Raw genomic sequence first — 23,876 nt, forward strand, 5'->3', positions numbered from 1 at the left:
ATGAAGAAAGGGACTCCATTTGAATGGGATGAAGCATGCAACAATGCTTTCAAAAGCATCAAATCCTATCTAATGAGCCCTCCAGTTCTCACTGCCTCTGTACCTAGACAACCACTAATCTTGTACATTGCTGCGCAAGAGCGTTCAGTGGGAGCACTTCTCGCTCAAGAGAATGATAAAGGGAAAGAAAGTGCCTTATATTACTTAAGCAAAATGATGTTGCCGCATGAGTTGAACTATTCTGTGATTGAGAAGATGTGCTTCGCCCTCGTCTTCGCAATCCAAAAGATGCAGTACTATTTTCAAGTCATACAGTGCATCTCATTTCCAAGGCTAATCCAATCAAATACGTCATGTCAAAGTCAGTCCTCTCTGATCGATTGGCAAGGTGGTCACTCATTTTTCAACAATACGAGATCATCTATGTGCCTCAAAAAGCCGTTAAAGGGCAAGCTCTAGCCAACTTCTTGGCAAACCATCCTATACTAGCCGAGTGGGAGTTGTCCAAAGAATTGCCAAATGAGGATGTCATGGTAGTCGAAGTTCATCCCCCGTGGACAATGTATTTTTATGGCGCGTCTCATCGAAGTGGAGCAGGCGCTGGTGTGGTATTTATTTCCCCAAAAGGATATGTCTTGCCATATGCTTTCACCCTCACACAAAATTGTTCAAATAACGAGGCTGAGTCCCAAGCTCTCATTCTTGGGCTGGAGATGGCGATTGAAGCAAAGACTAAAGGTATATGGAGATTCAATGTTGATCATCAACCAGCTTCTCGACATCTATGACGTGAGGAAGCTTGAACTTGCGCCTTTCAATAACTACGCGCGTCACTTGATTGCATGGCTTGGTGATGTCACCCTAGAGCATGTGCCACGAGGAGAGAATTGGCAAGCAGATGCACTTGCAAAGCTTGTTTCTATGCTTGCTTTACCTGACCAAGAGATGCACGTTCTGATATGCTGAAGTTGGGTCATACCGCCAATCTTTGACGATGAAGACAATGGTGAAAGGGAAATGAACGTCGTCTCAGTTTTGGAAATTGAAACTAAGGATTGGCACCAACCATTCATTGATTATCTACAACATGAAAAATTGCCTGATGATCCACATAGAAGAACAGATGTGAAGCGTCGCGCCCCTCGATTCATCTACTACAAGGACACACTTTATCGTCGATCTTTTGAAGGGTTATTCCTCCGTTGCCTTGGAGAAAATGAGGCAAAGCAAGCTCTGGAAAAAGCTCATTCTGGAATATGTGACACTCATCAATCTGGCCTCAAACTTCACTTTCGAATCAAAAGGATGGGCTACTACTGGTTGACCATGGTCAAGGATTGCATGAAGTACGCCAAAAGATGTCATGCTTGCCAAATCCATGCCAACTTTATACATCAACCGCCAGAACTGCTCCATCCAACTGTCGCTTCGTGGCCTTTTGATGCATGGGGGCTAGATGTCCTGGGGCCTTTGCCAAAGTCTTCTGGTGGCCACTTATACATTTTGGCTGCGACTGACTACTTCTCCAAATGGGCAGAGGCCATTCCATTAAAGGAAGTGAAGAAGGAAAATGTCGTCAACTTCATCCGTACTCATCTCATTTTTAGATATGGTGTACCGCACTACGTCATCACAGACAATGGAAAGTCCTTCTAAAATAGTGCCGTAACAAGACTTTGTCAGAAGTTTGGCTTCAAACAACATGCTTCTACTATGTACAATTCACCTGCAAATGGTCTTGTTGAAGCATTCAATAAGACTCTTGGGAGCTTATTGAAGAAAGTGGTTGCCAAAGCAAGAAGAGATTGGCCTGAGAGAATGGAAGAAGCTCTTTGGGGGTATCGAACCACATATCGAACACCTACACAAGCCACTCCATATTCACTAGTGTACGGCGTGGAAGCTGTTTTGCCGCTCGAACGTCAAATTCCATCTTTAAGGGTTGCCATTCAAGAAGGCCTCACTCATGAAGACAATGCTTGCTTGCTCCTTGAAGAACTAGAGGCACTTGACAAAAAGAGGCTTGAGGCACAACAACGTCTTGAATGCTATCAAGCCCGCATATCAAAGTCTTTCAACAAGAAGGTTAGTCTTCGTTCTTTTCAGAAAGGAGACTTGGTTCTTGCTGTAAGAAGACCCATTAATACCACTCATAAAATTGGTGGTAAATTCATTTTCAAGTGGGATGGACCATATGTGGTGCAAGAAGTTTACTCAATTGGCGCCTACAAATTGGTTGCTGAAGATGGCTTGAGAGTTGGCCCCACAAACGGCAAATTCTTGAAGCGCTACTACCCTTGAAAAAACAACCATCACTCCATAACGCATGAGCTTAAACTACATGTTGCTCCTGGCCCGCATGAGCTAAAATTGTGCACGGCAAACCAAAAACAATAAACATAAAATATGAATCACGTTTGATTTGATCCCATGTTGGGTATGTAGACAGCTTGAATTTCGAGCTCAGTCATCCCAAAATAAAAAATAAAAAAAATTTCCTATGAACTACGTTTGGCTTGATCCCATTTTGGGTACGTAGACAGTATTGGAATATTATTCCAAACACAGTCATAACACGCCAAAAAATGATAATAACAAATTGTGTTTGCTATATTCCTCAAATGAATAAGTAGACAAAGTGTTATTAATCATGAAAAAAGAAGGGAAACAGTCTTTCCTCTGATCAATAATGACAAATTGTATTTGCTATATTCCTCAAACGAATAAGTAGACCAACTATTATTAATCATGAAACAAAAAAAAAAAAAAACAATCCTTCCTTAAAAAAAAAAAAAACTAAGGAAATAGCTTGAAGTTCACCAACTTGTTTTGATTTGCTTCAAGCAACCTTCTCATCTCCTCTGATTTTGCATTGCCTTCATCAGTCTGTACTGCAGCATTCTTGATAGCAGAGGCCTTATCTTCAAGGTTAGAGATCTCAAGTTGCACCTTGGATAACTCTCCTTCATTTGCAACAACCACTACTTCCTTGGCCATTAGCTTGGTGTCTATGCCTTCCAACGCTTTTTTCAGCTTAGCCTTGTCAACTTCAAGGGCTTCAAATTCTTGTTGCAAAGTTCAGATTCTTTGATTACCTCATTTTCTTTGATTTTAGCAAAAGAGTGAATTTGAAAAATATCTGCCAACTAACTTGCACATGATTTGATAGAAGCGGAGCAGTTTTTGTAGGCCTGAATATCATCAAAGAAGCTTTTAAGGTTGTGCTGTAATGGAGAAATGTCAATTACTTTCATGTTTCTTATCTCTTCGAGGACCTTCTCAGCCTCATCTTCAATGTTGTCCACATGATCCAAGCAGGTTTCCCCGATCTTATGTGAAACCCGGGACCACAACCTTGAGACATACTCACGCCGACTTTTAGCAATCACATCGATCCCTTGAAAGACACTAACGTCAGATAACGTGGGACCAGAAGGTTTCACTCGAAATTGTCTTGGTTCTGTTATTGGTACTTTGGGCATGTCAACAAGAGCCTTCTCATGAGAAATTTGATGTGATGCTTCTTTGACAGATCTTCCCTTACCAGAAAGTAATCCAAAGGAATCTGGACCATCTATAGAACCTCCACTGCTTTGAGAGTATAGTTCATCACCAAGATTCAAGTTGTTGACTCCCAACTGCACATATACGGGGAAAAACTTAAGCAGTTTAGTGAAATAGGAAAAGTAAAAAATGTGAAAGCGTTTGAGGAAGTATGTGTTTTCTTACATGTGCTTCTAAATCCTCCAAAGGTGTGCTGCTATCAGGCACGTCTTGGAAAAAACCATTCGTGCCAATGTGGATATCCTCCAAGGGTGTGACTTGGACTATGGTTTTCTGCTTCTTGGGGCGATTCCAATGACGATCACCTTGGCTAGAGTTACTGTCCCCATCACAAATCACAAGGCCTCTTTTCTTGTCTCCATTTTTGGTGGTTGGATTTTTGACAATCATGGATGGAATTTTTGGAGTAGAAATCTTCAAGAGAGGTTTAGGCTTGAGAGTTGATTTCTCTATTTCTTTGGATGCATCGTTGGGTAGATCCTTTCCATGGTTTGGTTTGGCCTTGCTCGGTCTAGCCTTGCTTGCTGTTGCATTGGTGCCGTCAACTTCGTGCATGGGTGCTAGTAGTAGGGGAATTGTTGGTTTAGCCTTGCTTGGTCTAGCTTTGCTTGCTTTGGCCTTGCTTGTTGTTGCATTGGCACTGTCAACTTCATGGCTACTAGCAACAGGTGGAACATTCGGTTTGGCCCTGCTTGGTCTAGTTTTTCTTGCTTTGGCTTTGCCAAATGTTGCATTAGTGTCGTCTACTTCCTCATTACTAACAGTCGGTAGAACTGTTGGTTTGGCCTTGATTGGTTTAACTTTGCTTGCTTTGGCTTTGCTTACTATTGCGTTAGTGCCTTCAACTTCACTGGCATTCTCAATAGGTATAACTGCTCCATTGCCCTTGGTTGGGCGAATTCTGACTGGAGGTTTGGGTTTCTCTTGCTTTTTGGTAGGCTCAATGTCTCCTTTAACAAAGTTGCTTGTGTGCTTTGTCCACCACTCTTGATATTGCTTTGTGGTAAGGCCTTTGTGCGAGGAGACAGGAATTCTCAGTTTTGCCTTTGTACTAAGCTTCGTGCAGGATTGCCAAAGTCCTACGACATCGGGTAGGTTGAGGGGACATGCTTCTTCCACCAATTTTTCGGGCATATCTTGGTAAAAGTTGAATTGTCGTGAGAATTGATGAGAGCTGTAAGACTCAATGATATACTGCATATCGCAGCGAAGAGTCAAGTAGCTTGAACGAAGACTGATGGAGTAGGCTGTCCAGAAGTGGGATTGCTTTCTGTCATCTACCACTAATCGCTTGTCCTTGTCAGACATGGCCAAGGATGATAACCGCGAAGGATCAATGCTTCTGAGGAGTTTGCGGGCTGCAATTGCTATCAAATGTTTGGGATTCTTCTCGCCGACTAGTCAGACCATTCTAACGCTCGGTGGAGAGAGTGGGGATGGAAGGTATGTGTCAAAGTAGTTTCCAAGCCATCCGTAGATATAATGCATGGGAAGGGTCGCATGGCACTGACTTGGAGTAGGAGATGATGTAATTTGCTTCAAGCCGTGATATATGCTCGCCAAAACAGGCACCGCCAAAGAAAATGTAGATCCGCGTGCCATCATGCTTGCAACTTTGAAGGTGGTAGGACGAATTTGGTTCTCCTTTCCATTGGGTAGGACAAATACAGACAGCCAACACGACAGGAAGGCTGCTAAATAGACTTCTTCCCTTAAACGTGCTTTGATGCCTAGCTCATTGAATGCTCCTTCTTTATCCTTTGTGCGCTCTGGTGGCATGCTAGTGTGTCCAGTTGGCCTGCTTGCTCCTTTGCTTTGATCATTGGGAGAAAAACTTGAATATTTGCTTTTGAGCCTGCACCAGAATTGGATCCAGTCATGGGCGGTGATATGGTGAGTTTCTAAAGCATGAAAAAGTCTGTGGTATGCTGCAAAGAGTTGCCTGGAACTAGGTGGAAGGAGGTACATGTTGTTTTTGTCAATGCCTGTCAGATTGCGTGCCGGCGGGATGACTTCGTCATAAAATTTGCCATAGACCGACAAACCACCAATATAACTCAGATCCCAAAGGGAGATTGATAGCTCTCCTATTGGAATATGAAGTGTGTTTGTGCAAGGACACCAATGCCCACAGAATGATTGAATGAGTTTTGCTTCACGGTCATATGTGAAAAGAGAGGCATAGACGGCACCATAGATCCTCGCCTCAAGAAGTATTTTTGAAGATCGCCCAAGTACATCTTCTGCCACTCCCAATATTGATTGATGAATGAAAATTGACCAAAGCTGGCAAGAGGAGCTGTCCAAGCGGCTTTTCCGTCATTGATTTGATCACTCAGCAAGGTAAAGTGCTCTATGGCATCATCTTTGGAATGGATGACGACCGCAACAAGAGCGCCTTGGAGGAAGGAATGGTGGCAGAGCTGGTGAGTTCATGCAAGTCCGTTGTAATGTCAATGAACCATTGTGTCAGATGGGAAAGTCAGAAACTGCAGGTTGGCATGAAAAAGGTGAACCAATGACCGGATTAAAGACCGGAAGAAGTAGTGCTTCGTCAGATGCGTTTTGACCCTCAGCAATGGAAATTAGTGCTTGGCCATGAAAGATCGTGTCTGCGAAAATTGCCATCTTTGAACAACGGAAGGTTTGGAGGGCAAGTTGCAAGGCTTCAAATCTGTCAAAGAAAAGTGAATAATGACAAGGCATTAGTAAAAAAAAAAACAGAGCATTGATGCATAAAAGAAAAGGTACTGTTTAAAAATTGAGACCCAAGTTCTTTGATCAAGTTAAAAGTTCCTTGTACCTGCAGACACAGAGGAAAAATCCAAAAAATGTTACTCCACCGAATGGTGCCAACTGAAGCAAAAAGGCGTTATTCGGGTTTTCAAACACATTGTCATCATCTAAAGGCCCAGCATCCACTTTCCAAGTACTTTGTGATAGCACTACGCGTACAAGTGCGTGGAGAACAAACTAAGAAATTGTGATAGTGCAAGTGGTATCATCCAAAAGTTAATTATAGGATAAAATAATTGCCAACAATCCTACTGCTATTGCAAAACTATTGGCTACATAAGCTCATGTCAGAATGTTCTGACTTTGCATAATCAAAAATCAAAAAGGAAATGTATTGCTACTACATGGACATGGGCATCGCATAAATAGTTATTTTCTTTTTTTCGGAAATAACTGTTTGATGCGGGAAATTTTGGTATCATGAAAGAATTCTGATTTATTAGCAGTTCTTTTCTCAATAAGGATTTCAAAAAAATTTCACATTGATTTGCTTCAAGTTTCTGGTCATACCACAAAAGAACAAAATTTATTTGTTAATGGGTTTCCTTCCTTGACTTTTATTATGTGCGGTCAAAATTTGTGCGAACAAGGTCGTGATACGATAAAGAGAAAAAGGATTCACAGGTCCTAATATTTTTTTATCAACAAAGCCTCCAAAATCAGAGAGAGCAAAATTGGTTCTGGTGATCATAAGCTATGAAGATAGGAAAGCAAAATTATTATTTCATGAAGAAGAGTTGGGTGCTATTGAAATACGGTGTGACGGTGTGCTACACAGACTCGCACGAGAAGAAAACTAAACATTCAAAAGAGACAAGAAAATTTCTTGGGTGTTTGAAGCAAAATATCCCCCGAATTTCGAGATCGTTAAATAGGAAATTTCATTGAAAAATAAATGGAGTCTGGCTCAATATTACATCATAAACCTTACAAAAGTGCTTTTATTCAAATAAGGGAGGGAACTAGGGTTCCTATCTACTACTCCGCTTGTTCCTCCATCTTGGCTAGCTCCTCGGCTCCAAAGGCTTCCAAGGTGTAGAGTTCACCCTGTTTATCTATAAGATCTGACACATTATACAAGCGTCGCCACCAATATAATATGTCAGGGTCACCAAAGGTAACACCATGAGCTATGCAGGAGGAGGGTTTCGCGGGGGATCGCTTACGTGTAAATATCTGTGAGCTGGAGAGGAGTGATTGGTCGATGATTAGCAAATGAAAAGGGTGAGAGATCTTATGGGGTGAAGAGAGGAGCAGAAGGTACAGAAGGAACAGAGGCAGCACGTCACTCTTGCTCTCCACGAGGTATCTGACCTTTTCCAGGGTAGAATGAATGAGGTCACTCCTTTTCTCTGAGGAAGAATGTTCTCCTTCCTCAAATTCAGTGCTCACTCACTATTTCCCTAAAAAAGGTCGTCATTAATCATTGGGAATGTCAGGGGTATTTATAGGGCACCTGGGCCTAGGTCAGGCCCAGGACGGCGCTCCTATTAGACCCCGACACGTGTCCCCCTCGTACCTCCTGGCCTTTGAGGAAACTGGCCTTCCCGCAGAAGCGTTTCCGCGGGCCGATCGGTATTCCCGCGGTGAGACCTCCACTCTAAACCACCAAGCCACAAGAGATTCCCCAATTCCCGCTAGAGCAAGGTCGCGACCTGCGGGGCTCCTCCCAGGCTCTGCCTCTGGGCCGAGGCGAAACCCTGGGAATTCTTTTAATGCAACCTTTCAGTAATTACGAGGCTTCGGGTGGCCCACGGGTTCTCGCCGTGGTCTGTGTTGCCAAAGCTACTTGTGGGACGGTCTTCGTAATTCCGTGGGACCAGCGAGCCACCGCGGTACCTTCCCGCGAACGTCTTCCGCGGGGATAGTTTCAGTATTGTCTACATACGTGTCACTTCACCGTTGGGCGGTCAATTGTTCTTCGTTGAGCAAGGGTTTGACCGGGGTCATCCTTCCTTCGCGGGCCCCAATGCTACATGTTCGTGGTTGATTGAAGGGTCAAACAGTCTCCTTTTTAATATGAGTTGATAATTTTGACCGCACTTACATATGCCCCCCGTGCGTGGGCGACGGGTACGTGTCGTCCGCGTGCGTAATCTTTACCCGCTATAGGTTTCCGTGATCGTAGTTGAACGGCTTCGTGGGGTGACGGTTAACCTGGCGCCCTTTCCTCATTCGTCGTGACCCTTCATGTACCGGGGTGACCGTTGGTGTACGGTTGCCATAAATGCCTTATTGACCGACTTACTATATAAACCTTTACTATTCATTTCCTTTTCACCTACCGTTCAAGCCCTAGTCAAAGCCTTGTCATTTTCTCTGTCTCTTTTGGTGAGCGGTCTCTTTCCTTTCTCCTTTTCGAAACTTCCCCCTCTTTTCACGTAAAGGGTTCTGGATGGTTACCCGAGGCGCGATCATTGAAGAACCCGTCCCCACCGCGGACCAGTGGAGAAGGGCTCCGTATCTTCAATCCGTGAGGGACCCCTTCTGGACCTTGGCGGAAGACTACGCCACTGAGGGGCCCTCTACGTCTATCCCTACTTCCTTCACGCCTTCTGCCAACCCGGAGGACGCCGAGTTGGTCAACCCGTCCTCCGTTTTGCGTCTTCGTATAGAGCGTGGGGACTTGCCTTATTCGGACTGCCGTTTCGGGGCCTAGGCTTCGCCACCTTTCGAATGGGCAGAATGGGTTGATGAGGTGGTCAATAATGCGCCCCTCAAGCAGATTCTTATGGCCAATGGTACATATGATGTCGTAATGCTGTCGCGGAGTTTGAACATCCCTCGGCAGGGAGCGGCCATCAGGAACCTGAACCACGAGTGCTCACGTTGGAGCATTGATACACACTCTTTCGCGTGGGCATGGGGGGAAAGCGGTTTCTCCTTAGAGGACGTGGTAATCCTCACCCGTCTTCCTCTTTGTGGGACTGCGCTCCTGGATCCCACCAACCTTTCAACCGCGGACCAACAAGACATCTTGGAATTGCGGCAGCTGGGTAAGAAAGCTCAGTATGGCCCTATTTTTACTGCCCAGGGTGTTCGCAAGGCTAGTGCAGCGAACACAAAGAAAACTTCTTTTGCGAGTTGGATTCGGTTCTTTTTTAAGGACTTTCAGCCTGTGAGAACAGTGGTTCCAGGCGTCCCGCGGGAATTTGTTGCAGGCCCGCATCATGAGGGGAGGCTCCACATGGCCGACTTTTTCGCCTTCTTTCTTTCTTACTTCATGTTCCCGGACTATCCCGCAGACAGCTCTTCCCCCTCGGTCTTTCTGCTCGTCGTTCTCCTGGCTCGCGGCGAGTGCATCGCGTTGGCTCCCCTATTCCTAGGGTCACTTCATTGTCAACTGGACCTGGTTCATGCTGACCTCGCGAGGTCCCTTGGTAGGTGTGACCATCTTTCCATGGTGCACACCAGCTTCATTCTTACTTACTTCTTTGAGCATTTTCCCATCATTGCCCTTGCTCCGCATGAGTTCCTGGCATCCTCCAGCCGGTCGCGGTCAGAGCGATGGTTCGGTACCAACAGTGACTCCCTCTGGTACAGGGCGTGCGACGTCGAGGAAAGTTTTGTCCCGCGTCCCTACGGAACTACTACTCCGGGGGTGGTTGGCCTTGGCCAATGCCTTTTGCCTACCCGCTCTTCTCTCTTCGCCGTGAGTGGCAACAATTCGATGGCCCGAGGGGTCATCAATTTCGCTCTCATTGGCCTCCCAGGGTGGCTTCCTTTTGTCAACAACGAAGCCCACGGGGTATCGGTCTACCGCCCAGATAGATTCGTGAGGCAGTTAAGTTTTGATCAAGGGGTCCCCGGGTCTACCCCACTAGTATGTAGCTTCGTTGAGTCTCAGCTTCGATTCACGCGGCCGCACACCTCCGATATCCTTGCTCGGCTTGGGGATTTGCCAATCCCTAGTAGAGATGATGTCGGGCGTTATACTTCGGGGTTCCGCCAGTTCTGGAGGAGGAACTTGGATTCTTTCCTTCTTTTCATCCGCGGGGAGGCGGGGGCCCTAGAGGTGTCTGAGATCCGTACACGGGACACCTCACTACGGGCCATTGCTGAAGTCCGGGGGGCTAACTGGCGCAGGCCCCATAGCATGTGGGTGGTGATAGACGTCACCCCTTAAATGTGGCCTTACCATTGGGCCTTCCTCCCCCGGCTCCAGTGGTCGCAAGGCGTGCGCGCATAAGGGGTGCCCGAGGAGGGGCGCCGCACCCAGCTCCGGCGGAGTCATCGCGCCCATCGTCTTCAAGAGCGTCCGTGGCAGGTGTCCCATTGGAATGGACAGATAAATGCCAAGCCGCCTTCAAATCTATTCAGAGGTATTTGCAGAACCCGCCGGTACTAATGCCGCCTACACTGGGTCAACCGTTGATTCTTTACATGTCGGTCACTCCAACGGCCATGGGATGTCTACTAGCACAAGAAGGGAATAATGGGGTCGAGAAAGCTGTTTACTATCTAAGCAAGAAGATGGTGGGGTCTGAGGAGCGCTATACCCCTCTGGAAAAGACATGTTGGGTGCTGGTTTGGGCTACCAAAAAGCTTAGACACTACATGCTAGCCTATTCGGTGAGACTAATTTCTCGGATGGATCCTATCAAGTATCGGTTCGAGAAACCCGCGCTCACCCATAAGCTAGCACGTTGGTTGCTTCTACTGGCTGAGTTCGATCTCCAACACGTCACGAGGAAGTCTGTAAAGGGCCATGCTGTGGCAGAATTCTTGGCTGATCACCCGATCGACGGCCCGGAGGACGTGGACTTCACCTTCCCTGATGAGGATGTGCTAACTATAATCGAGGAAGTTTGGACGCTCTATTTTGATGGGGCTGCTAATCAAAAAGGGTTCGGGATTGGAGTGTTGCTGATCACACCCACTGGCGATCATATTCCGCCTGCTTTCAAGTTAAATTTCGATGTTACCAATAATCAAGTTGAGTATAAGGCCTGCATTGTCGGAATGGAAGCTGTTATTGCTTTAGGGGTCGAGAAACTCGAAGTAATTGGGGATTCAAACCTGGTGGTCTCTCAAGCCAATGGAGATTGGAAGGTTCGTGAGGAAAAGTTGAAGCCTTATCACCAAGATTTGGAAGAACTGATTCCTCGCTTCAATAAGGTGACTTTCACCCATGTTCCACGCTTGAAGAATCAGTTCGCCGATGCTTTGGCGACTTTGGCTTCAATGATCAAACTTCCAATAGGTGTTAGGCTGCGGCCGATCGTGATTGAGCAGAGGGATTTGCCTGCTTATGAGTACGTCAACGCCATTGATGATGTCAATGATGGCCTGCCCTGGTACCATGACATTTGGAACTTCGTGGAACGCGGAGAGTTTCCTGCCAAGGCCACGAAGAAAGATCGGATCGCTTTGCAAAGGCTGGCTTCTTAGTACATTATTTACGGAGGGAAACTGTATCGAAGGTCTCACTGTGGGATGCACAAGCTCTGCATCAACGGTGCCGAAGCAACGAGAATAATGGAAGAAATTCACGAGGGAATCTGCGGACCTCATATGAGTGGTGTCATGCTCGCAAGAAAAATCCTCAGGCAAGGTTATTACTGGTCCACGATGGAATCGCAGTGCATCGATTATGTGCGACGCTGTTACAAATGTCAAATCCATGCAAATCTGCAGCACGTTCCTCTGTCTAAATTATACGGCATGACCTCACCATGGCCCTTCTCTGTTTGGGGCATTGATGTTATCGGCATGATCAGGCTATCTGCTTCAAATGGCCATAAGTTAATACTAGTGGCGATAGACTATTTAACCAAGTGGGTCGAGGCTGAATCCTACAAAAACCCTGACAACAGTTGAAGTTGCTCAATTTATTCGAAAAAGCATCATCTATCGGTACGACGTTCCTCAAGCATTTGTATCAGATAATGGAAATCATTTCAAAGGAAGGGTTTTGGAGCTCTTTGAGGAATTCGGCATCGAGATCCATCATTCAACGACCTATCGTCCACAAAAAAATGGGGCAGTCGAGGCAGCAAATGAGAATGTCGAGATGATCATCAAGAAAACAGCCGAGACTGCAAGGGACTGGCACGAGCAGCTGCCTCTTGCCCTATGGGGGTACCGAACGTCGATCCGCACGTCAACTGGTGCAACTCCTTTTTCCTTGGTCTATGGGATGGAGGCAGTGCTTCCTATCAAGCTTGAGGTCCCGTCGCTGAGAATCATGGCTGAAAGTGGTCTTGAGGAATCCGAATGGTTAAGCGGAAGGTTTGTTGAACTGATACTGTTTGATGAGAGAAGGCTCCGAGCTTTGTATCATGTTCAAGGGTATCAACGTCGAATTGCTTGCGCGTTCAATAAAAAGGTGAAATCCAGGGGCTTAGTCGAAGGGGACATGGTTTCAAAGGAAATCCGCGCCCCAGTGTTTGATCCTCGCGGGAAGTTCAGACCGAAGCGATCTGGGCCTTACATCATCAAGACCATCCTATCTGGGGGTGCCGCTAAGCTCATCGACCTCGACGGCAATGAATTCAACACCCTGGTCAACCTGGATCAACTCAAGCATTATTATCCCTGAGAGATGCTCGTTGGATCGAAAAACCATAAGGGTGGGCGATTCCAAGCAAAAATTAGAGCAGCCTGCCAGACCGAAAACCTAATGAGGCGGTTCTAGGCAAAAATAAATGGGCAAAAGTCGAAAGCTCACTAGACCGAAAACCTGAAAGGCGGTTCTAGGCAAAAGTTAGAGCGTAAAAGGAGAGGTAAAATACACGAGTGAACCTTTGCCTGAACTGTGTTTTGACCTGATTCCTTGAAAAGGGATACGTAGGCAATCTCACCTTGAGATTCGGTCATATTCTATCAAAAATTTGATCCAGGGTTGACATTTTTGGGTCCACGTCACAAGTTGAGGAGGTCAAGCGCAAGTCAAAGCTACATTGAAGGAAATCAGAAAAGGGTAAACCCATCGTCTTTCGATTTTATTAGAAATTACTACTTCTGATACATAAGTTGAGCATAAAAGCCTTAAAACAGTTAAAGCATGAAATTCATAAAAAAATGCTTGAGAAGCCTAACGGCTCACAGCTTATTCTAAGCATAGCAAAGTGGTCCGGAGTCAGTCGATATTTTCCCTTGCATTTACATCCGCTCTCAACCACTGTCTGTAGTGATTCCTCAGCCAAATGGTAAAATCTGGCATTTCTGCCTGGAGGACTCTGAGGCCCCAGTGCCCCTGATAACCGTTGAGGTTTGAGCATTGAAATTGGGAACGCGGAAGTTCCCAGTACTGATACGGTGATTCTCCTGAGAGACGTCCAGCTGGCGAAGGATGCAGCCGGGAATATAGAAAATGAAACTTGTCAATCCTGCAATCACCATCCTATCAAATCCATTGGAATGAATAGCCATATCCGGGAGGTCTAGGTAGGGGCACCTCCAGACGATCTCGTCAGGCTGCATTCGCTGCATGAATTCATACCAGCCTTCTATATCCATGTCGGGGTACCGCATCTCCCTTTGGTGAATCCTCTTTGGAAAAAGATTCCAACCTTCTACCAGTGGGAGCAGCAACCCAAGCTTGTCTGATAGCCACAACTGCATGAGCGAAAAGACAAGTGAGAAACCAGATATAGCCTGAGCGAAAAAACAAGCAAGAGCTAGGGAGCAACCTAAGCCGAGCGTCGAGGTAAAACGAGAAAGTGTGAAAAGCCGAAAAAAGGTGAGCTGAGTGAGTTTACCTGAAGCAGAAGCGGACTCCCACTAAAGGTGTTTGTCTGACCTATGTACACCAAGTCCAAGCCTAGGAGCGTCTCTTCTAAGACAAGGGGCACCACGTTCCTTCACGCCCCCATTTGAGCAGGAACGCTTACCAACGAGGGACACACCCGCCCATCAGCAGGAATAAGCAGGTAAGTGGCTAGCAAGCAGATTACCAAGGCAAACCGGCGCCGAGCTTGCACAGCGTTGTCGTCCAAATCGCCATCTGGGCTGTAGCGCTCGATCAAGCGCATGAAGTTGATTAGACCACCCTCAAGCAGAGTGTTGGCCAAACCCCTGGAAATGTTGAGCGAGGACGCCAATAGGCTTGGCATGCTAACCTGATAGGGAGGAACAACGAGTGTCGGGGATGCGATTGTCTGGAGATACGCCTGAAACTCCTCAACGGTCGGACATATCTCATCATCACCAAAGCAGAAGACATGGACGTCAGGATCCCAAAATCGGAGAGCAGCTCTCAAAAGTGCTGGCCAGAGCGGCACGTGACGAAGATACCGGAATGAGGCAAAGCCATGGTATTGGAAGTTTAGCCAGTCAATGCTCAAAAATTGTGCTAGCCAAGGCCTGAGCAAGGTTGGGTTGGGTTTTCCATTTTTAAATACAGTGGGATGCAGAATATTGAAATGGGTATAGTGTGTGGATGGAGCAATACGTGCATCTCCTCTTTATTGGCAAATGAATCATCTTGCTTCCTGTGTCACATTCAAAGCCGACCGCTAATGTCCAAACATCCTTACAAGCAAGGACTCTGCCTCCTGAAAGCCCAGAAACCGTGTTTAAAACGTGTGAAAATCAAAACAAGGGGTTCCCAGAAAAAGGACAGTTGGTCAGACAAATGGATCTGCATTAGACCTGACCGGCGCACGCCAATTATTTACTGGCATATATGTGTCCCTCAAGTTTGGCATACACCATCTCGATAGTGGCGCACGCCAGTTAGGATACCAGAAACAGGTTTTGCAATAGCTACTGTTGTCGGGTGTACATTTTCGATCCTGGGGCCTATTCTGCAGATTTGATGGTTCATACAAGTCATGAATGATGTATGGGACTATGTCAAAGCGTCGGATCCCAAACGTCGCACTTAACGAAGATTCCGAGCGTCCGGTGGCTTGTTTCAAGTTTGAATCAAGGTTTCGGGAGGTCGAAATTCGTTCCAGGGACTTTTGCCAAGTTTTGTCATACCCTGCACGTCATATGAGCCTAATATGACTGCACAGAGGTGTCGGTTTTGGTCCGGGACTAAATCGAGTCATCCTTTGTGTCTTATGTCCGTTTTTGTGACATTTTTAGCATTTTTTCGGTGTATTCCTCGCCTCGGAGCATCTTTGCCGGTTTTTGTCAAATCGTACAAGTCATTGTACATCTATGGGATCTTATCAAAGTGTCAGTTGCCCTCGCTCAGGAGAATTTTGAGTTTTGGCCCATTAATGCCCAAAGTTTCTTTGTTTTCCATGTGTCTTAGGGTACGTATCGTATCCTGGGGCTCTCCTATCCTTTTTCTTTCGAGCTAGGTCAGTCGTGCACATATGCGAGCGTTCGTTTATCGATTCAGATCATTCATCAATGCATGTTAGGCATTAGTGGATGGTTTACTCTTTTCCTTTGACAAATGCTCATCAAAAGGAAGCCAGTAAACGGGAAACGCAGTTATTATATACTAACAAGTCGATATCTACATAGCAAAAGGTGGGAATGTATTGAAACGGCCCAACGGCCCGAGCCACACAAGCAATAGCATGTACTAGGCACATCTGCCCGAAAGTCAAAAGGGCATGCAGGCCTCATCTCCAAAAAGTAAAGTATCAAATATCAAAGTCAAAAGACAGCAACGTAACTGAAGCTCAGTGGTAGCCTTTAGTCGTCAAAAAGGTCTTCGTCATCGTCGTCCTCCTCGTCGTTGTCCTCTCTCTCCCTTGGGTCTACCTTAAACCCAGGATCGTCGGTAGTGTCGTCGGAACTACTGCTGAAGGGCAAGTGCATCTCCTCCTCCTCCTCTTCCTCTTCCTCCTCTTCTCTTCTCCTCTTCTGCGATGGCCCCTCAGCTGGCCCCTTCTCTGTAGGCCTCTTTCTCAACTCTCTGCGGAACTGTGGCTCGTCGCTCTCGGAGGCAATCTCAACTCCTCTGGTCCCGGGCCGTGTAGAGCTGGCCTGCCACGGAGTAGTGGCCGGATTGGAAGAAGAACCAGACGTTATCTTCTGTGGAGGAGGCTGCACGCTCTTTCTCTTAGGAGCCACCCTAGCATGTCCCTGCATGGTCATAGTCATTAAACGTTTAGCATACATTGTACATATTGTATATATTGAAATGCTGAAAGCAGGAAATATCAAGAGCAGTTCTATCAAGCATGTGGCCCATCTAAGCAACGAACGCAATGATAAGAGTTGAATTTGGGATATACCTGGGGCTGTACAACAAGAGCCGGATCCGCCGGTGGATAGTGCAACTGCAGAGAAGCGCCGCTCGCTATCTTATGGAATTCCTTCTCCATGGCCAGCATCAGGCGAACGGCCTTTCGCACCCATTCCATTGGCGCCTGTGTTTCATTTTGGGATCAAGATCAAGTCAGTTTCAAAAGCAGCTCAAGCATAGTGTGAGGATAACAAGCATAACAGAAAGCAAATCATATCGGCCCCGTGATAGCCGCTGGCTATGTCTTGGCAGGCTCAAACTGAACTATGGCAGCTTCCCCCTGCGCGTCCCGCATTGCTAGGGTCCAAGAAAGCTGAGGCAGCCCAGTCGCTGTGGCATAGTCACTCCTCTCTCTCGAGCGGGCTGCCCTGCTCCCCCGTCTCCGCCTCTCCTCGCCAGCCTCCAGTGCCTCGCCCTGCACGGCTATGTGCTCCAACACCCCAAGTGGCCTCGCCAAGCGCTGCCTCTGGTAAACAGCATAGTCACGCTCAGGCCTCAAGAAAGCAGCAAGGCCAGTTGGAATAGTGAAGCATCGCAGTTCAGCCAGAGTGTACCAATCTGTATGGGAAGCATGAGGCGGAAGTGGCCCAGGAACCTGGTACTCAAGAAAGCCAAGTGACTGTTGCGTCACCCAGTCACCTAAGTACCACCGCCACCCAAAGGCCGACTCCAGTAACACCCGGCTCGCGGTCACTACCTTGCTCCTCTCTAAGTACTCAAGCTCAGGCTCTGCATTTCTCCATGGATCCCACTCCACCTGCGAAACAATCAAAGGTTCAGAGTCAGATGGGCATCAGCGACAGCATTAAAGCAATTTAAAGGGCAAAGGGGTTTATTGAAGTGTTGTTTACCTGAACACCCGATAGCTCGTCGAGGTACGACCTGAAGGCTAAGAATCTCCCCCTCGATTTCTTCTTACCACTGTACAGAGGCACCCAGATCATGGCACGTGGGAGCATATCCTTAAGTTCGGGCACTTATTCTCCGGTGGGTACATCTTCAGCACTTCGTAAGCCCACAGCTGCAAGTGTTTAGGCAATCAAAGCATCAAAATACAGTTTATATGAAAATCAAGGACAAGTGCAAGAAAGGAAATAGGGAATGAATTGCAAGCTTCGTTTCTTACCTCCCGCACTCTCCAATAACCAGCAGTCGCTTTCTTCCCTCGCGAGAACTCCCCCATAAAGCCGTAGCAGGTCCCCAAAGCTGCTCCTCCCTAGTCAAAGCGTGAAGCTGTGTGTAAGTCGCGGAGAGCCGGCAGGTAGGACAGGTGCAGTGTAGCTCGCTTGTTCGGGTACAGCGCAGCCCCAAACAAGTACAACAAGTAGGCCCTCGCCATCTGCTCCACCTCCTACTCCGAGTCCGGTACCCTCCCCTGCAAATACCTCTTGAACTGGTCATAATGGACGGTCTCTGCTTCACCTGCCGGCGCTTGCCCCAAAAACCACTCCAGTGCCCCCGTATCCCTATAAATCTCTGAGTCAAAGGGGATAGGCTCTCCTCCTACCCTCAAGCCAGTAAGAGCTACAAAGTCTGACGGAATCACTATCATCTCCCCAATCGGAAAGTGGAAGGTGTTCAAGGAATCCCACCACCTCTCAACCAGTGCAGTAAGCAGGGCATGGTCACTCTTCACTGCCATCAAAGTAAGGATGAACGGCTGGAACCCTGCAGCATCCACCAAAGCCCTGACTTGCTCCGGCAACCCTCTGTACAGCTCAAGCGAACTCGCAGGACCACCATGACCCCGGGTACTGGCTGCTCCTCTCTGCATACGACAACAAACAACAAAAAGGGGTTCATCAACAAATGCAATTCAAATCCAATAAGTCAGTCGAATTTAGAATTTCAAAAGTAACTCTACGGTCGAGACAAGCATTATAGGAGTCGATTAAAGCTACAAGGCGCTCGTATTATTATATCCAATTCTACTATCGGTCGAATCAAATCAAAGGCATTTCTCAGTGAAGTTTCAAACTACAAGGCATTATTTACATCAAGGTACCCTTTTCAGCCGATTTCAAAGGTATTCTACTCATCAACCAGTCGATTCAAACTATTGGGCACGCCATCCTGGTGCTTATCATGTCATGGCAATCTATCTAGTCGAATTCGAGTTCAAAGGACTATGTCATCGGTCGAGGCAGCCTACGATTGATTCAAACTTGGCCTTACCAATTTTTGTCGAAGTTATGGGTGCTCTACGCTCCAATGCCACTATGTCGAGTGTTTTGTCAGTCGAATCAAGCTCCAAGGTCGAGGTATATTATCGAATTATGTTTACTAAGTTGAGTCACAGTTTAGGGCATTCACCTACATACATTGCAAACTATGCTATGCCAATTCAAGCTACGTACAGTTTCAATGGTACATCATGAATATCAAAGCAAGACCAAAAGTATACCTGCGCCCAGGCCACGGATAGGTGTCTCTCAGGATCCCTCAGTATGAGCTCTGCATCATAGCTATCTCGCAGAGGCGTGTAGCTCTCAACCCTGGACAGAATGAACAAGTGTGGCTCGGGTAGGGCGTACGTATCTGCAACAAACCTGACACAGGGTGCCACTGTAAAGACTCAGCAAGCATCACTACGCGCTCATATGACCATATCTCCTCCCCCTAAGCCTCCTTGGCTTACTCGGTCTCTCGCACAAAGGCCTCTTCCTTGGCCCCGGCTCTCTCGGTCTCCGCTCTCAAACGCTCCTCCTCCTAAGCTCTCTCAATTTGCCTGAGCCGATCCTCTCGTGCTGCTATCACTGCAGCCACCACCCCCGGATTCTCTCGGAGCAATCGGCTTAGCTCCTCTTCCGTTACAAACTCCGTGAAGTCTCCGCGCGTAATAGGGACATGCGTCGAAGACCTCGCTGCCGGCCTAAACACAACCTCCTCTATGGGTACCCCCTGGGCAGTCTCCTCCTCAACCATTGGGTCCTTACCCCTTGTCGGGTCTCGATGGTGTCTCCGGTCGATCATCACACCACCACTACTGCTGCCGCTGCCACCGGCTCTAGCCGAGCCCAGGCCGGTGATCACTAAGCCCTCTACACCACTCCTTGAATCCAATCGTCGAACCCGTGGACCCCCTGCACCAGCCGTCACAGGCGTACGCCCCATCTCTCCTGGCGTATGCCCATCATCACCGCCACCTACCTCTGTTGCATGGCCACTGTCGCCGCTGCCACTGCTTGAGACCTCTGCACCAGTGATCGACGATGCTCTTGGAGTCGTTTGATCGTCGATTTGAGACCCCAATGTCTCAATTTCACCCCTCAGATGGTTCTCCTCCTCTCCAACACCGCCATTGCTACCACCACCACTGGGTTCAACCATGAATGGGTTGGGTTGAGTAGGTATTGGGAGAAAATGGAAGAATGAGAGTGAGATTGAAGGATTTGAGAGAGTTTTGGAGTATTTGGAGTTCAAAACCGAAGGAATGGCGGTTTTTCGTCGCCTGCAGAAGTTTATACGACATGGAACAACGTTGGGTCGGATCTGGGCTCGGGTCTTTTGAAATGTTCGGCGTACGCCAGTCAGTAAGCACCGTACACCAGTAACATTTGGGCCTTGGGCCCAAATCACTCCCCGGGTTGAAATACGTTCACAACTGGACGCTCAGGTGGCCCCACAACACACTAAAGCCCGAAGCAAAACTTTCCCCAAGCAGAGACCCGTCCAATTTCAAGTCAACGACGGTCCACCCGTCAAATTTCAAATCAACGACGGTCCACCCGTCTAATTTCCAATCAACGACGGTCCACCCATCCAATTACCGACGGTCCACCCGTCCAATTTCAAATCAACGACGGTCCACCCGTCCAATTTCAAGTCAACGATGGTCCACCCGTCCAATAATTTCTTTCCCCAACAGAGTCGATCCATCCATAAACGAATTATTTCCCCAGGAGATTCCCCTTGCAACGGCCTGATCCGTCCTTTTCAAATCAATCAGGTGGTGGTTCACATCGTCCATATCATCCCCGACAGCGGCGCCCGCTCATCCAAATTTAACCAAGCAGGTTCTTTAAAATTCGTGTATGTCCTGTTCTGGATGGCCTGGAAGGGTGTCTAGAAAACCTTTGACGTTACTTATACCAAACCAATGGTGTTTCAAGTGCCGTCAAAGGGGGGCTACTTTAGACACCTTATTTTGGACTATCCAGAACAGATTACTTATGGTTTTTGATTCCCCAATGATGATTACGGTCAAGAACACCCCGAGGCTAATGGTGTGTTTGAGCTTTGAGTGTCCTGAACCTCGAGCCCTGCCCAGACCCTTCAAGCCAGAACCAAATGGCCTTGGCAAAACCATACTTGCTTACGCCAATACTGTGCTGGCGTGCGCCAATCAATTGCCACGTGTCAGTCATCGACCGTTGACTCAGTTTCCACCGGCGCACGCAGGTATAATATAGGCGCACGCCAGTCAAAAGTTGGTCAAATATCATTATTCAACCACTTGCTCGGGACTTTTGTGGCCACCCTGATGTAGTCTACAGTCCCCTGATGATTACCCTTATGCAGCCGGTTCCCCCTCTCTCCTACACCATCTTTCAACCCAAGTCCCATGCATTTAATGCACGGGAGGCTCTCTTATTAACCTAACCAGCCCTTAACCCAACTGATCAGCCCTCTCCTCAGTCCATTCCTGGCCTATATGTCATGCCCCACCCCGTAAAACGACACCCATTGTGGGTCCGAGTCGACGCAGCCACGTGGCATTCCCAATCGCCAACCGAACAATCACTTAACTACAGATATTAACTCAGAATAAACCAGCGGAAGACTTAACATTAATATTAACAAAAGAGCCAACATCAAACCCATACCATTACATACTTGGCATACTAAAGTGTAATACATCCTTGCTACAAAACGAGTCGATAATATGTACAAGACGATTCACAACCACCGACACAAACAACAACCTATAAGCCAACCCCAAAACGCCGACCGGTAGTGGACCATCCTACAAACCCCTGCTATCTGGCAATTCAAAAGAAAACCAGGAGTGTGTGAGATATAGAATATATCCAATAAAACTCAACATAGACAACTAACTGAATGTCAACAATTTATATTCACAACACATGCAGTGACATGTTTGCCACATCCCATGTACCCAAGGTATTGTGTCCCACACACTAGGCTCCCATTCACCGTAAATAGAATGGCACGGCCCACGACAAGGTGTGACTCACTCCACAAACCCTATACAAGTACAATCAACATACACCAATCATGCACATCAATAACTAAACCAACCATAGCGTGATACACAACCAACATGTTAACATCTTATTGAAGATATAAGATATCAAACACACTCACCTGTGAGTCGACCGAAGTATGCCAAATCACGGTTTTGGCACCTCCCGATTAGTCAGCTCGTTACCTAGCCACACGCTTAATCGTATTAGTAATGAGTTCAACGAACGATCAACATAAAAATATATAGCTAATAAGGAACTAAACAATGCCTGAAGAATGCAAGTATGTCCATCTCATAGGCCTAGAAATAAACCAAAACACACATGAAACTCAAACACAACAAAACTCCCAAAATGACAAGACATCCTACAACCAGCCTGTCTTTAAATGACACTAGCATTTTATAGGATCAGAGTTGGGTCATGAAACCACCACCATTTGAAAGTAGACTTCCAGTACACCAATATCGATATAAAGTTTGTCCCAAATAGATTTCGGATGACAAATTTATGACCGTCCGAAGATGCACGATTAGAAACACAAATCTGCAGTTTCTGCAGATCAGCCAAGTTCGAACCAAAAGCTGTATTTACCTACGAAATTTCAAGGTACAAACCCTACATGTTCTGAAAGGTACAAGAGTCTAGTTTCCAAATCAAAAACCGGTTCGCATATCCGATACACGTGCTAACAGATATGCCTATTTTTTCCAAGATGTGTCGATGCAGAAAATACGAAATTCAGTAGAACTGTCTGTGATCGAAAGATCACTAAAAATCGTACACTTAATATTTTTTGATGATTCTTGCACCAAAACATCACCAACTCAACAATCTTTAAGACTCATAAGGACCCATAACCAATTAACTTGTTTAACTATAATGAATTGAATGAAAAACACAACTCTGGAAGCTCTCCAGATTTTCCAGAAATTCACAAGACATCAAATCAACTTAAGCCATATCAATTCACCTCCAAAACATGAGACTTAAGCCCTAGAACATGGAATTCAAGACAAAGGCATGAAATCCAGTGCATGAATACAAGAATTATCAAATCAAACCTCAGTTTAAGCAAAGAGATAAAATTCCTAGGTTTTTCCTTATTCTCCTCTTCTTCCTCCTTCTTGCCATTCTTCTCTCTTTCTCTCTCTCTCTCTCTCTCTACGTGTATAAACGAAGAAAAGGAAATAGAACACGTACTCCAGTTTAATAAACTCTAAGAAGAATTATTGTGTGCAAACAAGACCAGATGCTATCATGCTCCAATCCACAAATCACACAAAAGCCCCCACACTTCTAATGTATGCAATTTAACCCCGAGACGTATAATTTAACTAAATACGTGAATTAAAATACCAAATATCCAGGACAGGTGCGACACTATAAATACCCCCCTTGCATTTATATGCAAGGGATTCACAAGGTTAAGACTCTTAAAGAGCACTAAAGCCCTCTCTCTCCCTCTTCTTGCTTCCTCACTTCTCCCATCAGTTGGAAGAGGAAGCCAACCCTCCCCCATACACTCATCACACCCCTACATTCATCATCCATCCCTTGGAACTTCAAGTTTCAAAGCTCAAACCTTCCACCAAAGGCCAACATAAAAGGTATACCACCTTTTATTCTGCAACCTGTTCTGACCCCTAAGGGGTGCCAGCAGGGTCAAGGCTGTAATCAATACCAGTCCTGACCCTAAAGCTGGCAGCATTTCAAAGATCGAGTGTGGTCATCAGTGGCGCACGCTAGTAACAATAAGTCGTACGCCAGTCATGGTGATACGTGCAGTACTAGCATGGGGATCATTGATCGTCCATCTTTCTGCTTTCTTTTCATTTTATCACCTTTCAGCATGATAAGAACCAGTTTACTGCTTTCTGTATTTTAGAACTATGTAGTTGCTTATCTGTTATTTCTATTTTAGAAGGCCTCTGGGATCCTTCTGGTCATGTTCCAGAGCCCAAATCATGCAAAGCCAAGCACTGACCAAGTAGTATAACTGGCGTACGGGGTCTCTGGACTGGCGTACGACAGTTTCAAATGGGTCCAGTGGCTAGCCCTTGCATGGCAGTTAAGCCCTGGCCTCTGTTTATGTTTCCCACACTATTTATGGGACGTTCTGTTCATTTTATTGCTCTAAAGCCATCTCTTCA

At 46.6% G+C, this 23,876-nt stretch overlaps 2 protein-coding genes and 1 long non-coding RNA gene across 3 annotated transcripts; 1 reads left to right on the forward strand and 2 right to left on the reverse strand.

Moving 5' to 3' along the window:
• The first annotated feature begins 9,091 nt into the window (after window positions 1-9,091).
• Window positions 9,092-10,486, forward strand: LOC131308524 (uncharacterized). The gene has a single exon (XM_058335462.1). It carries the CDS (start codon window positions 9,092-9,094, stop codon window positions 10,484-10,486), a length of 1,395 nt encoding a protein of 464 aa, XP_058191445.1.
• A 5,312-nt stretch (window positions 10,487-15,798) lies between these two features.
• Window positions 15,799-16,614, reverse strand: LOC131308102 (uncharacterized). Its single transcript, XM_058334919.1, has 2 exons — window positions 16,506-16,614; window positions 15,799-16,353 (listed from the first exon to the last, which is right to left on the reverse strand). Exons 1-2 carry the CDS (start codon window positions 16,602-16,604, stop codon window positions 15,961-15,963), a joined length of 492 nt encoding a protein of 163 aa, XP_058190902.1. The 5' UTR covers window positions 16,605-16,614; the 3' UTR covers window positions 15,799-15,960.
• A 4,685-nt stretch (window positions 16,615-21,299) lies between these two features.
• On the reverse strand, window positions 21,300-23,038 carry LOC131308103 (uncharacterized). Its single transcript, XR_009194305.1, has 3 exons — window positions 22,788-23,038; window positions 21,845-21,908; window positions 21,300-21,499 (listed from the first exon to the last, which is right to left on the reverse strand). It is a non-coding gene; the product is annotated as an uncharacterized LOC131308103 (long non-coding RNA).
• Window positions 23,039-23,876: the final 838 nt, after the last annotated feature.

The sequence above is a fragment of the Rhododendron vialii genome, chromosome 11a (genome assembly GCF_030253575.1).
Source record: "Rhododendron vialii isolate Sample 1 chromosome 11a, ASM3025357v1".
NCBI lineage: Eukaryota > Viridiplantae > Streptophyta > Magnoliopsida > Ericales > Ericaceae > Rhododendron > Rhododendron vialii.